This window comes from Pan troglodytes, chromosome 5, assembly GCF_028858775.2.
Source record: "Pan troglodytes isolate AG18354 chromosome 5, NHGRI_mPanTro3-v2.0_pri, whole genome shotgun sequence".
NCBI classification, from domain to species: domain Eukaryota; kingdom Metazoa; phylum Chordata; class Mammalia; order Primates; family Hominidae; genus Pan; species Pan troglodytes.
In genome coordinates this window covers 92079425-92096094 of record NC_072403.2, presented here as the reverse complement: position 1 = coordinate 92096094, position 16670 = coordinate 92079425, and the positions used below count along the sequence as shown (strand labels likewise).

The window sequence follows — 16670 nt, the reverse complement described above, 5'->3', positions numbered from 1 at the left end:
AAACTGTAAGCAGCTTACATAAATAATTTTGTAAGCAGCTCACATAAATGATTTTCTGATTTTGTAAGCAGCTCGCAAAAACAGTTAGGGTTAAGGTTAGGGTAAATAGACTAACCCTAAAGGTAATTAGAATTCCTTTATATGCTCAACCTTATTTACAATCTTGCTCATTTAATTTTACTAATTTTCAATATCTCAAATAAACATCAATAATGTTTTTCTAATACCCCATATTTATCATTATCCATCACAAACACCTATTTTAAATGCCAAACAGCCTGTACTCCAGTAGCTAGGATTCACAAGCTTTTGACACTTTCCCCACCTTCTTCTTAGTTCAGGCTCCCCTGAATTTATTTCTGCATTTCTATCTTGTCAGTCTCTTTGGTCATACTCTTTTTGGGATTTTGGGACATTTGTCCTCAGTTCTTGCCTTCTCCTGCGTACTACTAGTTCTGAGAATCGGAGGGTTGGCGATAACTAAGGTTTTAAAGGCACTCAGCAATAGAAACATATATGTGTGTGTGTGTGTGTGTGTGTGTGTGTGTATGTATACATATGCCTGGATCAGGCAAGAGACTCTTTTATTCTTCTCCTTCAAGAGTAAATTAATCTCTGCCTATTTAATTTTGCCTTGTTGCTTACATTATTGTGAGCAGAAAGAGGATTTGGTTTGAATCCTTGGAGTATCAGGTGCTCCTACAGTGTGATTTTATGCCTGAGAAAAAGGCATGTCTACTCTTACAAAATTACCTACCATACCTGCCCTAATTTTCTGAAATCTCTTTAAGAATTGAAAATAAAAGGTCACCCTGCAGGGTCTGTTGGTGGCCTCCTGGAGTTCTGCCTCCTGCCAAATGGCGGAAGGCTGGCAAGTCCCAGTGTGAGCAAAAGGTGCCAGAGGTAGAAGCCAAGAAACAAAACTCTCCGGGGCTCCCTCTGGGACTGCTATCTGGGCTGTGCATTTGGCCACCCCCTCCTAGCAAAGGCAATGGCTTCCAGACTCCTGTGCAGTCATCCTCTTGCTGCTTGCCTAGGGCAAGGGCACCTTGTGCGAGAGGACTGCCCAGAACTTAGGCCTCCAACATTTCTCTAGTAGCCACTGCTTGCGGGAGAACATCAAGGCCAACACCGGAGTTGGTGACATGGCCAAGCAGTACATAGAGAAAGGTCTTTTGGTTCTAGACCTGTGATCACATGCCTAATGATGTTGGAGTTGGAGAATAGATGTGGCAGCACTGCCTCCTAGATGGCTTTCCTAGGACATCAGGGCAAGCTGATGTCCTGGACAAAATCTGTGAAGTGAATCTAGTGATCATGTTAAACATTCCATTTGAAACACTTAAAGATCCTCTCCTAGCGGAAGGGTATATAACCTGGAATTTAATCCACGTCGTATATGTGGAATTGATGACATCGCTGGTGAACCATTAGCCCAGCATGAGGATGATAAACCCAAAGCAGTTGCTGCAAGGCTAAGACAGTACAAAGATGTGGCAAAGCCAGTCACTGAATTATACAAAAGCCAAGGAGTGATCGACAAATTTTCTGGGATAGAGGCTAACAAAATCAAGCCCTGTGTTTACATGCTTTTTTTGAACAAGATCACAGCTATTTAGTCGAAGACACATATTGACCCTGTGCAATGGAAGAATCAGGAAGATTTGGTCATTCATTCAATTGTGTCTATAGTATTGGTATTGTGTCCAAATAAGAAGCTAGCTGAGATAGCTTGCAGCTTCTTTTCTAGTTTTAATGGTGAAGTGATAGGAAAACTAATGAGTAGAAAGAGTTCATGAAGAGTTCCTCTTCTGCCTTTCAAAAGAGTCACCTTCACATGTTTAAGGTGTCTCTGCACTTCTCAAGCCCTTCACAAGAAAGCAAGTGGATTCAAATGGGTACAGGGTGGATTTCAAATGGTGTACAACCTAAACTGTAGCTGATTTTTGCAGCCTTGTTGTTGCAATAGTATCCTTTTTACACATGATGGTGGTGGTCTCTGGTTCTCTCCATTCCGTCAAAGACTGTTGAACCACAGCACCAGTAAGCCTAAGAATGCTAAAGGCTCTATCCCAGGCTTTGTCCTAGGTTCTCAGGTATGTGCCCTCCTGGTGACAATGAAACTGATGCTAATTGCTCTTAGTGGTTGTTTCTCTGGCCTTGAGTGATTGTGTCCAGAGTTCATTTTTTCTCATAGGCATAACTCCTTCTTTTCTGCACCCATGCTCCATAGAATCTCTCCTTTTCAGACATCCTAGGATGAAAGGAATTGGCTTCGGTTTTTTTAACATCTATCTTTTTGACATCTATTTTCTCTGTTCTTAGGCTATGAAATGATACAGGTAGTTATTGCTCTTATTCCTCTCAAATTCTTCTAAGAACTGAGAGCAAGAAGGCTAATTTAGTCTCTTCATGCACCAGAAACTGCGCTATGAAGAGGGTCTTACTTAAGCTGCTGGTCTGACTCTCACGGATTGACATTGCTCCTTTCTTTTATTGTGAAAAAATTAAACACTTGAAATTATTTTGGGAACTTCCTGAAGTCTTTTGGGAATCCTCAAAAAACATGGGAAATATTCACCTACATGAATGTTGAGAACTCATATCTTATGCACAGAAGTAAATAAGACTGTATGAGATTACTGAAATAACAGCATAACTTTTAAGACAACAAAATGCATTTTGAAAATGCTAACTACTGATGTTGACAGTGTCTTTCTCCTGTGAGTGACCCAAGTGTATTACAAGTAGTAAAGGGAATGGAGCCTGTGAGATTGAAGAAAATGTTGCACTAGCTGTGCCTAGACTAACACGACAGTTTTACAATTATGAGAAAACAAAATCGTTATTTTTCTTCTATTCCAACGATTCATTCTAGAATCTAACTCTCAATGTCTAGAATTAGATACAAATATTTTGTCACTCATTGTAACGTAACATTAATAAATCGTTTGTTGAAATATAAAAAGGGATTAAATCTAGGAGAATTAATATGCTAATATAAATGAGTTTTAAAATGTAAATGATGATCTCAGATCTTTGATTGAATTGAGAGAGAGCCTTAGAAAATGAGGAAGAGTTAAGGAAGCTGAGGGAAAAGGGAGAGTTTGACAGTGAAGAGGACTAAACGTAACACAAAGGTTACAGACAAATACTTCATAGTATTTCACCAGGACTTGACTCATCTTCATTAGTTAGAGATGAAGATGATCCCAGGAACACCCATCAACACCTTGGACACCTACAGACCTTGGTCCCCTACAGTCCTCACCGGCACTAAGTCCAGCTGAGGGAGCTTCCTGGGGTCTATATACCTACGCTGTCTCCAGAGAAGGAGCTAACCCTGTCCCTGCCCCCTGTGGCCAGTGGCTCCTGTGTTGTGCCATCTTGGAACTGGAACTACTACAGAAGTGTGTCTTTCTCCAAAGACAAATAGCCATGGCTTCTTCTCACCCCTGAGACTAAGCTACCACCGAACCACCCTAGGCCGGTGGCCTGACATCCCCATGTCAAGCTGTGAGCAGCTGTTACACTTTTTCCTGTGAGACCAAGCAGATGTGAAGCTGCTCCACCTGCTCCTTCCTCCTCCTTGAGCTGTAGCCAAAGCGGAACTCCTTCTCCTGGGAAAGCAGTACCTTGGCCACTCAAAGGAGCCCCACCTCCCCAGTGCCTAAGTTGTTGCAGCTCCTTGCATCCCAAGAAACAGTGTCTTGGCCACCCAGAGCAGTCACACACTCCAGTATCTAAGCTAAAGCAGTGCCATGCATCTCAGGGAAGTGGTGCTTGGGCTGCCCAAAACAGTCACACCACCTGGGCCTGATCTGAAACAGCACGTTGCCCCCTGGGGAAGTGGTGCCTTGCCAAGCTGTTAGCAGCTGCACATCTCAGGGCTGAGATGACATAGCACACACCACATGCCAGGGAAACAGAGCAATGAGTGAACTCAGAAACCTTGCCCAAACTCTAGGACCCTGCTTCCCTGGAGCATAATTAGTTCTCTAGTGTCTGAGCTGCTGAAACACTGTTCTCCTTGGAAAGAAGAATCATTGCTGTGCTATTTCTTCCCTATACCCCAGGGCCCAAATGATAGCTGTGCTCCCCCATTTTAGGGTACCTGCTGCCACTGCATGTAGCCTCATAGAGTCAGGATACTGCTGAGCCCCACCATTCCAGAGTCTAGAGTCACTATATGGTGCCTCATCCCCTGGGACCCAAGTTGACACACTGAGCCTTATTGGGACAGACACCCAAATTGCAGCCATACCCTGCTCCAAAGGCCCAAACATCCACAGCACCCCTTCTTCCCTGGAGTTGGGCCAGTGCTGTGCCCTGCCCCCAAAAGATAGGAATTGTAGCTACAATCCAGTTCCGTGAGCAGTGCTAGGTTGTGCCTCAGAGTCACAGATTCTGGTCCTGTAGGCTACCTGGTCTTCCAACCCTGCTACAGAGAATGAATCTGCACCCCAAGACCCAGGTATCACTATAGGTTTGTGAGACTCTGAACCTAGGATCCTGACCCCACAGCTGCCTCAAGCACCTGCACCTGGAATCCAATGCCACTGCAGCTGCTATTAATAGTAAGCCATGTCACACTTGATATCAAGAAGGATTCCCTCCTCTAAGTCTCTTCATTGTAGGGAAAACAAGGAGGACTTCAAAAGCCCTTGACACTGAGGAGCTATTAACAACCTACACTGCCACCGCCATCCCACAAACTTCTACAGCTTATGCTACTGAGGTGCTCACAGTTACTGTTGACTTTGAACAGCTGCAGAAGCTATTGAAGGGCAGCTTTGCTGGGTATAGTGTTCTTGACTGCACTGTACCTGTCTGAAAATAGAATCACTACATCCTTCCAAACTGGCACACCAAAACCCAACTGCAGATGAAAGTTTTTCTCTACAAGATCCACTCTAGAAGTTTTGGAAGAGGTGATTTTTCCACCAGATGCACAGACATCAACATAGGAGCACACACACACAACATTAAAAAGCAAGAAAAATCTGATACCACCAAAGAAATATAATAACTATCTGGTTACAGACCCAATGAAAGTGAAATCAACAAACTGCTGGAAAAGAAATTCAAAATAGTGATCTTAAGAAAACTCAATGAGATACAAGAAAATACAGACAGGCAATTCAACAAAATCAGAAAAAAAATTATGACACAAATGATAAATTCAACAAAGAGATAAAAATCATTGAAAAAGCCAAGAGAAATACTGCAGCTAATGATTTCTATGAATCGAAGAAATAATAGAGAGCTTCAACAGCAGCCTTGATCAAGCCAATAAAAGAATCTCTGAACTTAGGCCTGGAGCAGTGGCTTATGCCTGTAACCCCAGCACTTTGGGAGGCTGAGGTGGATGGATCACAAGGTCAGGAGTTCAAGACCATCCTGGCCAATATAGTGAAACCCTGTCTCTACTAAAAATACAAAAATCAGGTGGGCATGTGGCATGTGCCTGTAGTCCCAACTGCTCAGGGGGCTGAGGCAGGAGAATCGCTTGAACTCAGGAGGCAGAGGTTGCAGTGAGCCGAGATCGTGCCACTGCACTCCAGCCTGGGCAACAGAGCAAGATTCCGTCTCAAAAAAAAAAAAAAAAAAAAAAGATCTCTGAACTTGAAGATAGGTTATCTGAAATTACCCAGCCAGAAAAAATAAAGGAAATAAGAATGAAAGAGAGTAAAGAAAGGCTACAAGACTTATAGGACCCCCCATTAAGTGAACAAATGTTCTCATTTATGGGAGTTCCAGATGGAAAAGAGAAGGAAAATGGTGTAGAAAAACCTATTTAATAAAATAATAGCTAAAATTGTTCCAAGCTGGGGAGAGATATGGATATCCAGATCTAGGAGTTCAAACGTCTCCAAAAAGATTCAGTCTAAAAATCTACTCCCTGTGGCACTTTATAGTCAAACTATCAAAAGTCAAAGACAAAGAGAATTCTAAAAACATCAAGATAAAAGCATTGAGTCACACATAAAGGAATCCCCATTAGACTAACGCATATTTCTTTGCAGTACCCTTACAGACTAGAAGAAAATGAATTATTTGATGAATTATTTGAAGTGCTGAAAGGAGAAAAACCTGCCAGTCAAGAACACTATACTCAGCAAAGCTACCTTTCAGACATGAGAGAAATAAAGCCTTTTCCAGACAAGCGAAAACTGAGGGAATTTATCACCACTATCCTAGTCTTGCAAAAATCCTTAAGCGAGTCCTACATCTTAAAGTGAAAAGATGGCTATCATGAAACCACGCAAAAGTATAAAACTCAGTGGTAGAGCAGATATACAAAGAGAAAGAGAAAATAATGAAACCCTATCACTACAGAAAACCACTAAACCACAATGATAAACAAGGAAGAAAGGAACAAAGGATATGCAAGACAACTGGAAAACAACTAATATAGTGACATGAATCTTCACCTATCAATAACGACCTTGAATGTAAATTAATTACATTCCCCACCTTAAAGATATAAAATGACTCAACTGTGTGCTGCCTACAAGAAATTCACTTCATCTGGAAAGACACATATAAACCGAACGTGAAAGAGATGGAAAAGGATAGCCTATGCAAACAGAAACCAAAAACAAGCAGGAGTAGCTATACTTATTTCAGATAAAATAATTTTAAGTCAAAAACTCTAAAAAGAGACAATGAAGTTTAAAAGATGATAAAGGGATAAATTCAGCAAGAGAATATAACAATTGTAAATATATATGCACCCAACATCAGAGCACCTAGATACATAAAGCAAATATTATCAGATCTAAAGAGAGAGATAGACCCCAAAACAATAACAGCTGGGGACTTCAACCCCTTTTTACTCTTTATTAGGAGGTCATTATTCACTACATTTTAGTATAATGGTTAAGAGTTCAGGATCTGGTATTATATTATACTAGCTTGAACCTACTTGCAGATGGCCTTGGGTAAGCTTGTGATTCAGTTTCCCCATCTTCAAAATGAGTAGTATAGTAGTCATTAACTCCATGACTTGTGAAGGTTAATTGAGAATATTTAGAATAGCACCTGGCATATAGTAGGGGCTCAATACATTTTAGCCATTACTATCTTTTTTTGTATTGGCCATTCACACACTTATTCAACTTGGATTTTTTGTATAACCTACATTTGCAAAATGGTTGACTGGCAAAGCTTTAAATCATTAAGTTTGTGTGTGGGTGGGTGGAGCGGGGGGCAGTGAGGAATTCTATTACTTCTAACTAACCAGTTGCACTTTCAGTAGTTTGGTGCATTACCAGACCCAGTGATCACCATATTGATAGTAACCAGCATAGACACCAGCATAGCACGCTGAAATTCAGAAGAGTTGGACTCAAGCCATTTTTCAGCCTCAACTTCTGACTTCAACAATATATTTGTGTCCAAGAATATAAAGGCAAAACACATAGCCTGACTAAAGAAACATTATACACTCTCTTACAGTCAAATTAAGTGTAGTTTAAAGTATTATTTTCAGGACCTTGACTTTTAAATAATGATGATAAGTGACAGTATTTCTACTTTCACACATAACTACTTATGTGAGGTAGTTATTTTTACATATGAATTCTTATTTCATTTTGGTCTTCTGTGTTCCCTTTTCCCATAAATGTCACCCCCACAATGCCCAGCTAGAAACCAGTAACTGCCCTAGGCATTTCCCTTTTCCATCTTCTTCACTTACAGTGACCATTCTGTTTATTTTACTTATTTACTTAATCTATCCTTTCCTCTCCATCCCTTATCCACTGCCATAGTTTAAGCTCTCACTACCTCCCTCCTGGCCTTTCGCAATAATCTACTGGTTTATATCTCCACTATTCCATTTTTCTCAAAGAATTAGAACATTTTAAAGTACAAATAGAGACAAGATCTTGTGTCTATCCTGCTTCAAAGGCTTTAAAAATTCCCCATTGGTGACAGGAAAAGAACCATCTCCTTAGCATGATATACACAGTCCTTCATGTCTGGACTCTACACCCAACTCTACCATCAGCTCCTGCTGTGTTCCCGTTATCTTTCTGGACACAGATATTGTCTGTCTTATTTTTGTATCACAGCATTTATTCTACTTCTGGAGTCAATAAATGTTTGTATAATGAAGGGATGCACACATGCATAATAACAAGCATGACTTTTTAAAAACTGGTATTTATCTCTAGGTTTTCTGTAAAGGATTCAAATTTATTTCATATTAAGAGAGTGAAACTTAAAGGTTCAGCTAAAGCTCAATTTTGACACTTAAGAGCTTATCATAGAAATCATATTGTATAATAAAAATACACATATATACATATACATCTATATCAGTATACTGTGTGAACATATATACATATATGTATTATATATTATATATGTATACATATATGTACATATACATATAATATACATGTGTATATGTACATATATGTATTATATATTATATATAATACATATATGTACATATACACACATATATAGTACATATATATGTATAATCATTCCTTGGTATCCATGGGAGATTGGTTCCAGGACTTTAACAAATAGAATCTGAAGATGCTAAAGTCCCTTATATAAAATGGCATCGTATTTGCATATAACCTATGCATATCCTCCCACATACTTTAAATCATGTCTAGATTACTTTTAATACCTAATACACTGCGGCCTAGAGCGTCCCGGCCGGGCCCGGCACCCGGCCAGCGTCCCTGCTTCAGCTCGCCACTGCACTTTGGCCGCCAGGCCCGAGCGGGTGGGAAGGGATCTCTCTAGGAGCTGACACTCGAACCTTCACGACCCATTCGGATTTTTCCAGGACTCAGGAGTGGCACTGGGAAGAAGGGGACCGCTTTCTGCAATTGGCCTCGACACTGGCTGCCAAGAAGACCTGTCGCCTTTGTTTTGAAGTCTCCAGAAATGGAAGAAGAAGGCGAAGTCAGTTGAAGTCACGAGAAATCAGCGAGGCATTTGAAGGCGCTTCCTGAAAACATTTATTCCCTGGTACGTTGTCTGTTTCACCAGCCCTGCCCCTCCTCGGAGCCTGCTTGTGGAATTCTTCCCCTTCGGGTGTGTGGTGGCATTCCCCCCCACCTCCAATGTGGACTCCAAAGGATTTGTCCCTTCTTTGTCATTTGAAATAAAATGATGGCCACGCCTTGGACTGGTCTGCCTGAGGGAGATGGTGACAAGTTCAAGGCCTGCGAGGTCTAAAAAAATAAAGATGGAAAAGAACAAAGTGAAACTGTATCACTGTCCAAAGATGAAACATTCTCCTGGCCAGGTCCCAAAACAGTTATGTTGAAAAGAACATCTCAAGACTTTGGTTTTACATTAAGACATTTTATTTTTTATCCCCCAGAGTCTGCAATTCAATTTTCATATAAGGATGAAGAAAATGGAAACAGAGGAGCCTTTTGAGATTGATGGAAGCTCTGTGCAGCTGGTCAGTCTCTCAGCCATTACTTTGGAAACAGGAAACGCCTCAAGGAAAACAAAGAAACCACTTGGACCCAATGGATACCATTTTGTTAAGCAAGTTAAAGAAGGAGGACCTGCTTTTGAAGCTGGATTATGTACAGGTGACCAAATTATAAAAGTCAATGGAGAAAGTGTTATTGGCAAAACCTATTCCCAAGTAATTGCTTTAATTCAAAACAGTGATACAACATTTGAGCTTAGTGTTATGCCAAAATATGAAGACATTCTCCAAGTGGCATATTCTCAAGATGCCTACCTGAAAGGCAACGAAGCTTATAGTGGCAATGCCCGCAATATACCTGAACCTCCACCAATCTGCTATCCCTGGCTGTCATCTGCCCCATCAGCCATGGCACAGCCAGTTGAAATATCTCCTCCTGACTCATCATTGAGCAAACAGCAAACCAGTACACCAGTACTGACACAACCTGGTAGGGTCTATAGAATGGAAATACAAGTGCCTCCATCACCAACAGATGTTGCAAAATCAAACACAGCAGTGTGTGTTTGCAATGAAAGTGTAAGGACTGTCATTGTGCCTTCTGAGAAGGTTGTAGATTTGTTATCCAATAGAAACAACCATACACGTCCTTCACATAGAACTGAAGAAGTGAGGTATGGCGTGAATGAGCAGACCTCTTTAAAAACAGTGTCCAGAACCACATCACCACCATTATCAATTCCCACCACTCATCTAATTCATCAGCCTGCAGGCTCCAGATCATTGGAACCTTCTGGAATTTTACTTAAATCTGGAAATTACAGTGGACATTCTGATGGAATCTCAAGCAGCAGATCTCAAGCTGTGGAGGCTTCCTCTGTATCTGTTAATCACTATTCGCCAAATTCCCATCAGCACATAGACTGGAAAAACTATAAAACTTACAAAGAGTATATTGATAACAGATGATTGCACATAGGTTGTCAGACAATACAAGAAAGATTAGATAGTTTAAGAGCAGCATCTCAAAGCACGATGGATTATAACCAGGTCGTCCCCAACCGCACTACTTTGCAGGGACAACATCGAAGCACCTCTCATGATCGAGTGCCCCAGTCTGTCCAGATACGGCAACGCAGTGTGTCCCAAGAAAGACTGGAAGATTCTGTGCTAATGAAGTATTGTCCAAGAAGTGCATCTCAAGGAGCACTGATGTCTCCATCTGTTAGTTTTAGTAATCATAGAACTCGTTCATGGGATTATATTGAGGAACAGGATGAAACCTTAGAAAATGTCAATTCTGGAACTCCAATACCTGATTCCAATGGAGAGATAAAACAGACTTACAAGTGGAGTGGGTTTACTGAACAGGATGATAGACGAGGTATTTATGAAAGACCTAGGCAGCAAGAAATTCATAAATCTTTTCGAGGTTCCAATTTTGCTGTGGCTCCAAGCTTTGTTAATTCTGATAACAGGCGAATGAGTGGTAGAGGAGTGGGATCTGTGTCGCAGTTTAAAAAAATTCCACCAGATCTAAAAACACTGCAGTCAAACAGAAATTTTCAGACTACTTGTGGAATGTCACTGCCTCAGTGTATTTCACAAGACAGGTCACCTCTTGTGAAAGTCCGAAGTAATTCTCTGAAAGCTCCTTCCACGCATGTCACAAAACCATCATTTAGCCAGAAATCATTTGTTTCTATCAAAGACCAAAGACCAGTAAATCACTTGCATCAGAACAGTCTGTTGAATCAGCAGACATGGGTAAGGACTGACAGTGCCCCCAATCAGCAAGTGGAGACTGGGAAATCCCCCTCTTTATCTGGAGCCTCTGCCAAACCTGCCCCTCAGTCGAGTGAAAACGCTGGTACTTCAGATTTAGAACTACCTGTCAGTCAAAGGAATCAAGACTTAAGTTTACAAGAGGCTGAAATTGAGCAATCAGATACTTTAGATAATAAAGAAGCTGTCATCCTAAGGGAAAAACCTCCATCTGGACGCCAGACACCGCAGCCTTTAAGGCATCAGTCTTACATCTTGGCAGTAAACGACCAGGAGACCTGGTCAGACACTACCTGCTGGCTGCCCAATGATGCACGTCGAGAGGTCCACATAAAAAGAATGGAGGAAAGAAAAGCCTCGAGTACCAGTCCGCCTGGCGATTCTTTGACTTCCATACCATTTATAGATGAACCAACTAGCCCTAGCATTGATCATGATATTGCACATATCCTTGCTTCTGCTGTTCTATCAGCCTCTAACTTTCAGGTCCCCTCCATAGCAACAGTTCCTCCTAGCCTCACAACTTCAGCTCCATTAATTCGCCGTCAGCTCTCACATGACCACGAATCTGTTGGCCCTCCTAGCCTGGATGCTCAGCCCAACTCAAAGACAGAAAGATCAAAATCATATGATGAGGGTCTGGATGATTACAGAGAAGATGCAAAATTGTCCTTTAAGCACGTATCTAGTCTGAAGGGAATCAAGATCGCAGACAGCCAAAAGTCATCAGAAGACTCTGGGTCCAGAAAAGATTCTTCCTCAGAGGTCTTCAGTGATGCTGCCAAGGAAGGGTGGCTCCATTTCCGACCCCTTGTCACCGATAAGGGCAAGCGAGTTGGTGGAAGTATTCAGCCATGGAAACAGATGTATGTTGTCCTTCGGGGTCATTCACTTTACCTGTACAAAGATAAAAGAGAGCAGACGACTCCGTCTGAGGAAGAGCAGCCCATCAGTGTTAATGCTTGCTTGATAGACATCTTTTACAGTGAGACCAAGAGGAAAAATGTGTTTCGACTCACCATGTCTGACTGTGAATGCCTGTTTCAGGCTGAAGACATAGATGATATGTTAGCTTGGATCAAGACGATCCGGGAGAGCAGCAACCTAAACGAAGAGGACACTGGAGTCACTAACAGGGATCTAATTAGTCGAGCAATAAAAGAATACAACAATCTGATGAGCAAAGCAGAACAGTTGCCAAAAACACCTCGCCAGAGTCTCAGCATCAGGCAAACTTCGCTTGGTGCTAAATCAGAGCCAAAGACTCAAAGCCCACACTCTCCGAAGGAAGAATTGGAAAGGAAACTTCTCAGTAAAGATGATACCAGTCCCCCAAAAGACAAAGGCACATGGAGAAAAGGCATTCCAAGTATCATGAGAAAGACATTTGAGAAAAAGCCAACTGCTACAGGAACTTTCGGCATCCGACTAGATGACTGCCCACCAGCTCATACTAATCGGTATATTCCATTAATAGTTGACATATGTTGCAAATTAGTTGAAGAAAGAGGTCTTGAATATACAGGTATTTACAGAGCTCCTGGAAATAATGCAGCCATCTCAAGTATGCAAGAAGAACTCAACAAGGGAATGGCTGATATTGATATACAAGATGATAAATGGTGAGATTTGAATGTGATAAGCAGTTTACTAAAATCCTTCTTCAGAAAACTCCCTGAGCCTCTCTTCACAAATGATAAATATGCTGATTTTATTGAAGCCAATCGTAAAGAAGATCCTCTAGATCGTCTGAAAACATTAAAAAGACTAATTCACGATTTGCCTGAACATCATTATGAAACACTTAAGTTCCTTTCAGCTCATCTGAAGACAGTGGCAGAAAATTCAGAAAAAAATAAGATGGAACCAAGAAACCTAGCAATAGTGTTTGGTCCCACCCTTGTTCGAACATCAGAAGACAACATCACCCACATGGTCACCCACATGCCTGACCAGTACAAGATCGTAGAAACGTTCATCTAGCACCATGACTGGTTTTTCACAGAAGAAGGTGCTGAAGAGCCTCTTACAACAGTGCAGGAGGAAAGCACAGTAGACTCTCAGCCAGTGCCAAACATAGATCATTTACTCACCAACATTGGAAGGACAGGAGTCTCCCCAGGAGATGTATCAGATTCAGCTACTAGTGACTCAACAAAATCTAAGGGTTCTTGGGGATCTGGAAAGGGTCAGTATAGCAGGGAACTGCTTGTGTCCTCCATCTTTGCAGCTGCTAGTCACAAGAGGAAGAAGCCAAAAGAAAAAGCACAGCCTAGCAGCTCAGAAGATGAACTGGACAATGTATTTTTTAAGAAAGAAAATGTGGAACAGTGTCACAGTGATACTAAAGAGGAGTCCAAAAAAGAAAGTGAGACACTGGGCAGAAAACAGAAGATCATCATTGCCAAAGAAAACAGCACTAGGAAAGACCCCAGCAGGACAAAAGATGAAAAGATATCACTAGGAAAAGAGAGCACGCCTTCCGAAGAACCCTCACCACCACACAACTCAAAACACAACAAGTCACCAACTCTCAGCTGTCGCTTTGCCATCCTGAAAGAGAGCCCCAGGTCACTTCTGGCACAGAAGTCCTCCCACCTTGAAGAGACAGGCTCTGACTCTGGCACTTTGCTCAGCACGTCTTCCCAGGCCTCCCTGGCAAGGTTTTCCATGAAGAAATCAACCAGTCCAGAAACGAAACAGCGAGTTTTTGGCCAACGTCAGCACCATCACCTCAGATTATTCCACCACATCGTCTGCTACATACTTGACTAGCCTGGACTCCAGTCGACTGAGCCCTGAGGTGCAATCCGCGGCAGAGAGCAAGGGGGACGAGGCAGATGACGAGAGAAGCGAACTCATCAGCAAAGGGCGGCCTGTGGAAACCGACAGCGAGAGCGAGTTTCCCGTGTTCCCCACAGCCTTGACTTCAGAGAGGCTTTTCCGAGGAAAACTGCAAGAAGTGACTAAGAGCAGCCGGAGAAATTCTGAAGGAAGTGAATTAAGTTGCACCGAGGGAAGTTTAACATCAAGTTTAGATAGCCGGAGACAGCTCTTCAGTTCCCATAAACTCATCGAATGTGATACTCTTTCCAGGAAAAAATCAGCTAGATTCAAGTCAAATAGTGGAAGTCTAGGAGATGCCAAGAATGAGAAAGAAGCACCTTCATTAACTAAAGTGTTTGATGTTATGAAAAAAGGAAAGTCAACTGGGAGTTTACTGACACCCACCAGAGGCGAATCCGAAAAACAGGAACCCACATGGAAAACGAAAACAGCAGATCGGTTAAAACTGAGACCCAGAGCCCCTGCGGATGACATGTTTGGAGTAGGGAATCACAAAGTGAATGCCGAGACTGCTAAAAGGAAAAGCATCCGGCGCAGACATACACTAGGAGGGCACAGAGATGCTACTGAAATCAGCGTTTTGAATTTTTGGAAAGTGTATGAGCAGAGCGGGGAGAGAGAATCTGAACTTTCAGCTGTAAACCAATTAAAACCAAAATGCTCAGCCCAGGACCTTTCCATCTCAGACTGGCTGGCCAGGGAACGCCTACGCACCAGTACCTCTGACCTTAGCAGAGGAGAAATCGGAGATCCCCAGACAGAGAACCCAAGCACACGAGAAATAGCCACGACCGACACACCTTTGTCTCTTCATTGCGACACAGGCAGTTCTTCCAGCACCTTGACTTCAACAAACAGGCCCCTTCTTTCCATACCACCACAGTCACCTGACCAAATACATGGAGAAAGCTTCCAGAACGTGAGCAAAAATGCTAGTTCTGCAGCGAATGCCCAACCTCATAAACTATCTGAAACCCCAGGCAATAAAGCAGAGTTTCATCCCTGTCTTTAAACTGGGGGTATGTCCACTCTAGCAAGTAAAAAAACTACTGTCACACGTTCCAGTAACTCTGTCAATATTTTCTTGTATCAGAATTGTTATTATGCAGCCTTCATTTGGGCTGGTTTCATCATTTTGCACTGTGAAATAGCTTTACAGTGCATTACTACAGCCAGAAGTACATATATATATATATATATATATATATATATATATATATATATATTTAAAAATATATCGGATAGTTGTATACAAATGAGCAAGGTATTTGTTGCAACTTACTACATAGCATATACCCAAAATCACTGAAGAAAATCGCTGGCATCAGTGTGCAGCAAATTTGTTCTTTTGGTTTCATCACTAACGAAAGTGCCTCAGCATAAAAATACAGTTGGTTTTTAGGGTGCCATATTGTTAAAATTAGATAACTTACATTGAATAAATGAATGCGTTTTATTGGTAACAAATTTCATTACATTTACCAGTTTTAACACAGGTAGATACAGAACTTCCATTCTTTAGTCATTCCAGGTGGATCTGAGTTTTATATTCAAACTTTTAATACAGTTTTTGAGTTTTGTGTGACTTGAATTTTTAATCTTTCTGTAAAATACGTAACTTAAATGAACATATTAAATGTGTATCTTTTCTTCAGATACCAGATTTGATATAAATGTTGTAACATAGGTGTGTAGATAGTGGATCCTGGATGGAACTGGCTTCTTTATCGAGAAGAATATAATTCTACATGAGGACTTAATGAATCCAAACCTGTGTCATGCCTGTGTGCATACCCAATTAAACACTGGAAATAAAAATTGTTTTGGTGAAAAAAAAATACCTAATACAATGTAAGGACTATGTAAGTCATTACTATATCGTATTTAAAATTTCGTATTTTTATTGTATTGTGATTTTTTATAAGTTTATTTTTTCAAGTTTTTTCAATATGTGGTTGGTTGAATCCATGATGTGGAACCCATAAATATAGAAGGCCAACCATATGTACTTTCAGACATATTTCATATAATATAGATGTTTATATATCCTAAAAACCTATATATCCTTTAACATGATTATCAGGTTGACCTCTGCATCTTTTGCCAGATAAAATATGAGATGCTTTTATTAAATAGTGGCAATCAAAAAATAACTCTTAAAGCAAGCAGCTAGGCTTCGAGATTAAAAATAACCTTAATCATTAGGAAAATAAAAAATAAAGGTGGGAGGCTGAGGTGGGAGCATCACTTGAGGTTACAAGTTTGAGACCATCCTGGCCAACATGGTGAAACCCTGTCTCTATGAAAAATACAAAAATTAGCATAGCAATGAAGAGCACCTGTAGTCTCAGCTACTCAGGAGGCTGAGGCAGAAGAATCGCTTGAACCCAGGAAGTGGAGGTTGCAGTGAGCCAAGATCACGCCACTGCACCCTAACCTAGGTGACAGAGCCAGACTCTGTCTCAAAAAATAAAAATTAAAAAATTAAAAAAGGGACCAAAGTGAGGCCAAAAACAACAGGCAGTAAGTTGTTATAATTGGGAACCCAGGGAGTAGAGATCAAACCAAAAGAAAGCATTCCTGAACAGCATGTGACTGTGACCTGGTGAAATGTCTTGTTGAC

General features: G+C 41.3%; 2 protein-coding genes and 1 pseudogene across 5 annotated transcripts in view; 2 read left to right on the top strand and 1 right to left on the bottom strand.

Annotated features, from left to right (window-relative positions):
- Positions 1 to 1043: 1043 nt before the first annotated feature.
- LOC100610548 (adenylate kinase 4, mitochondrial-like) lies at positions 1044 to 8981 on the top strand (annotated as a pseudogene).
- Positions 8982 to 9320: 339 nt separating this feature from the next.
- Positions 9321 to 16670, bottom strand: part of TTK (TTK protein kinase) — an 80362-nt gene continuing 73012 nt past the window's right edge. Inside the window, exons 24-25 of one of the 4 annotated variants that reach the window (XR_010158076.1) lie at positions 12220 to 12304; positions 9321 to 12097 (exon numbers count right to left, since the gene is read on the bottom strand). Coding sequence is in view for 1 of the 4 variants with exons in the window: in XM_054686073.2 (XP_054542048.1) it covers positions 12269 to 12304 (36 nt within the window). In the remaining 3 variants the exon portion in view is untranslated. Of the gene's footprint in view, positions 12132 to 12214; positions 12305 to 16670 lie in introns of those variants that run through there. The other 3 variants (XR_010158075.1, XM_054686073.2, XR_008548590.2) reach the window with 3 other exon arrangements.
- On the top strand, positions 9383 to 15093 carry LOC739951 (rho GTPase-activating protein 21-like). The gene is given in 2 exon segments (XM_063813220.1): positions 9383 to 13899; positions 13901 to 15093. Coding segments are annotated over 2 exon segments (5676 nt in total). The 3' UTR covers positions 15060 to 15093.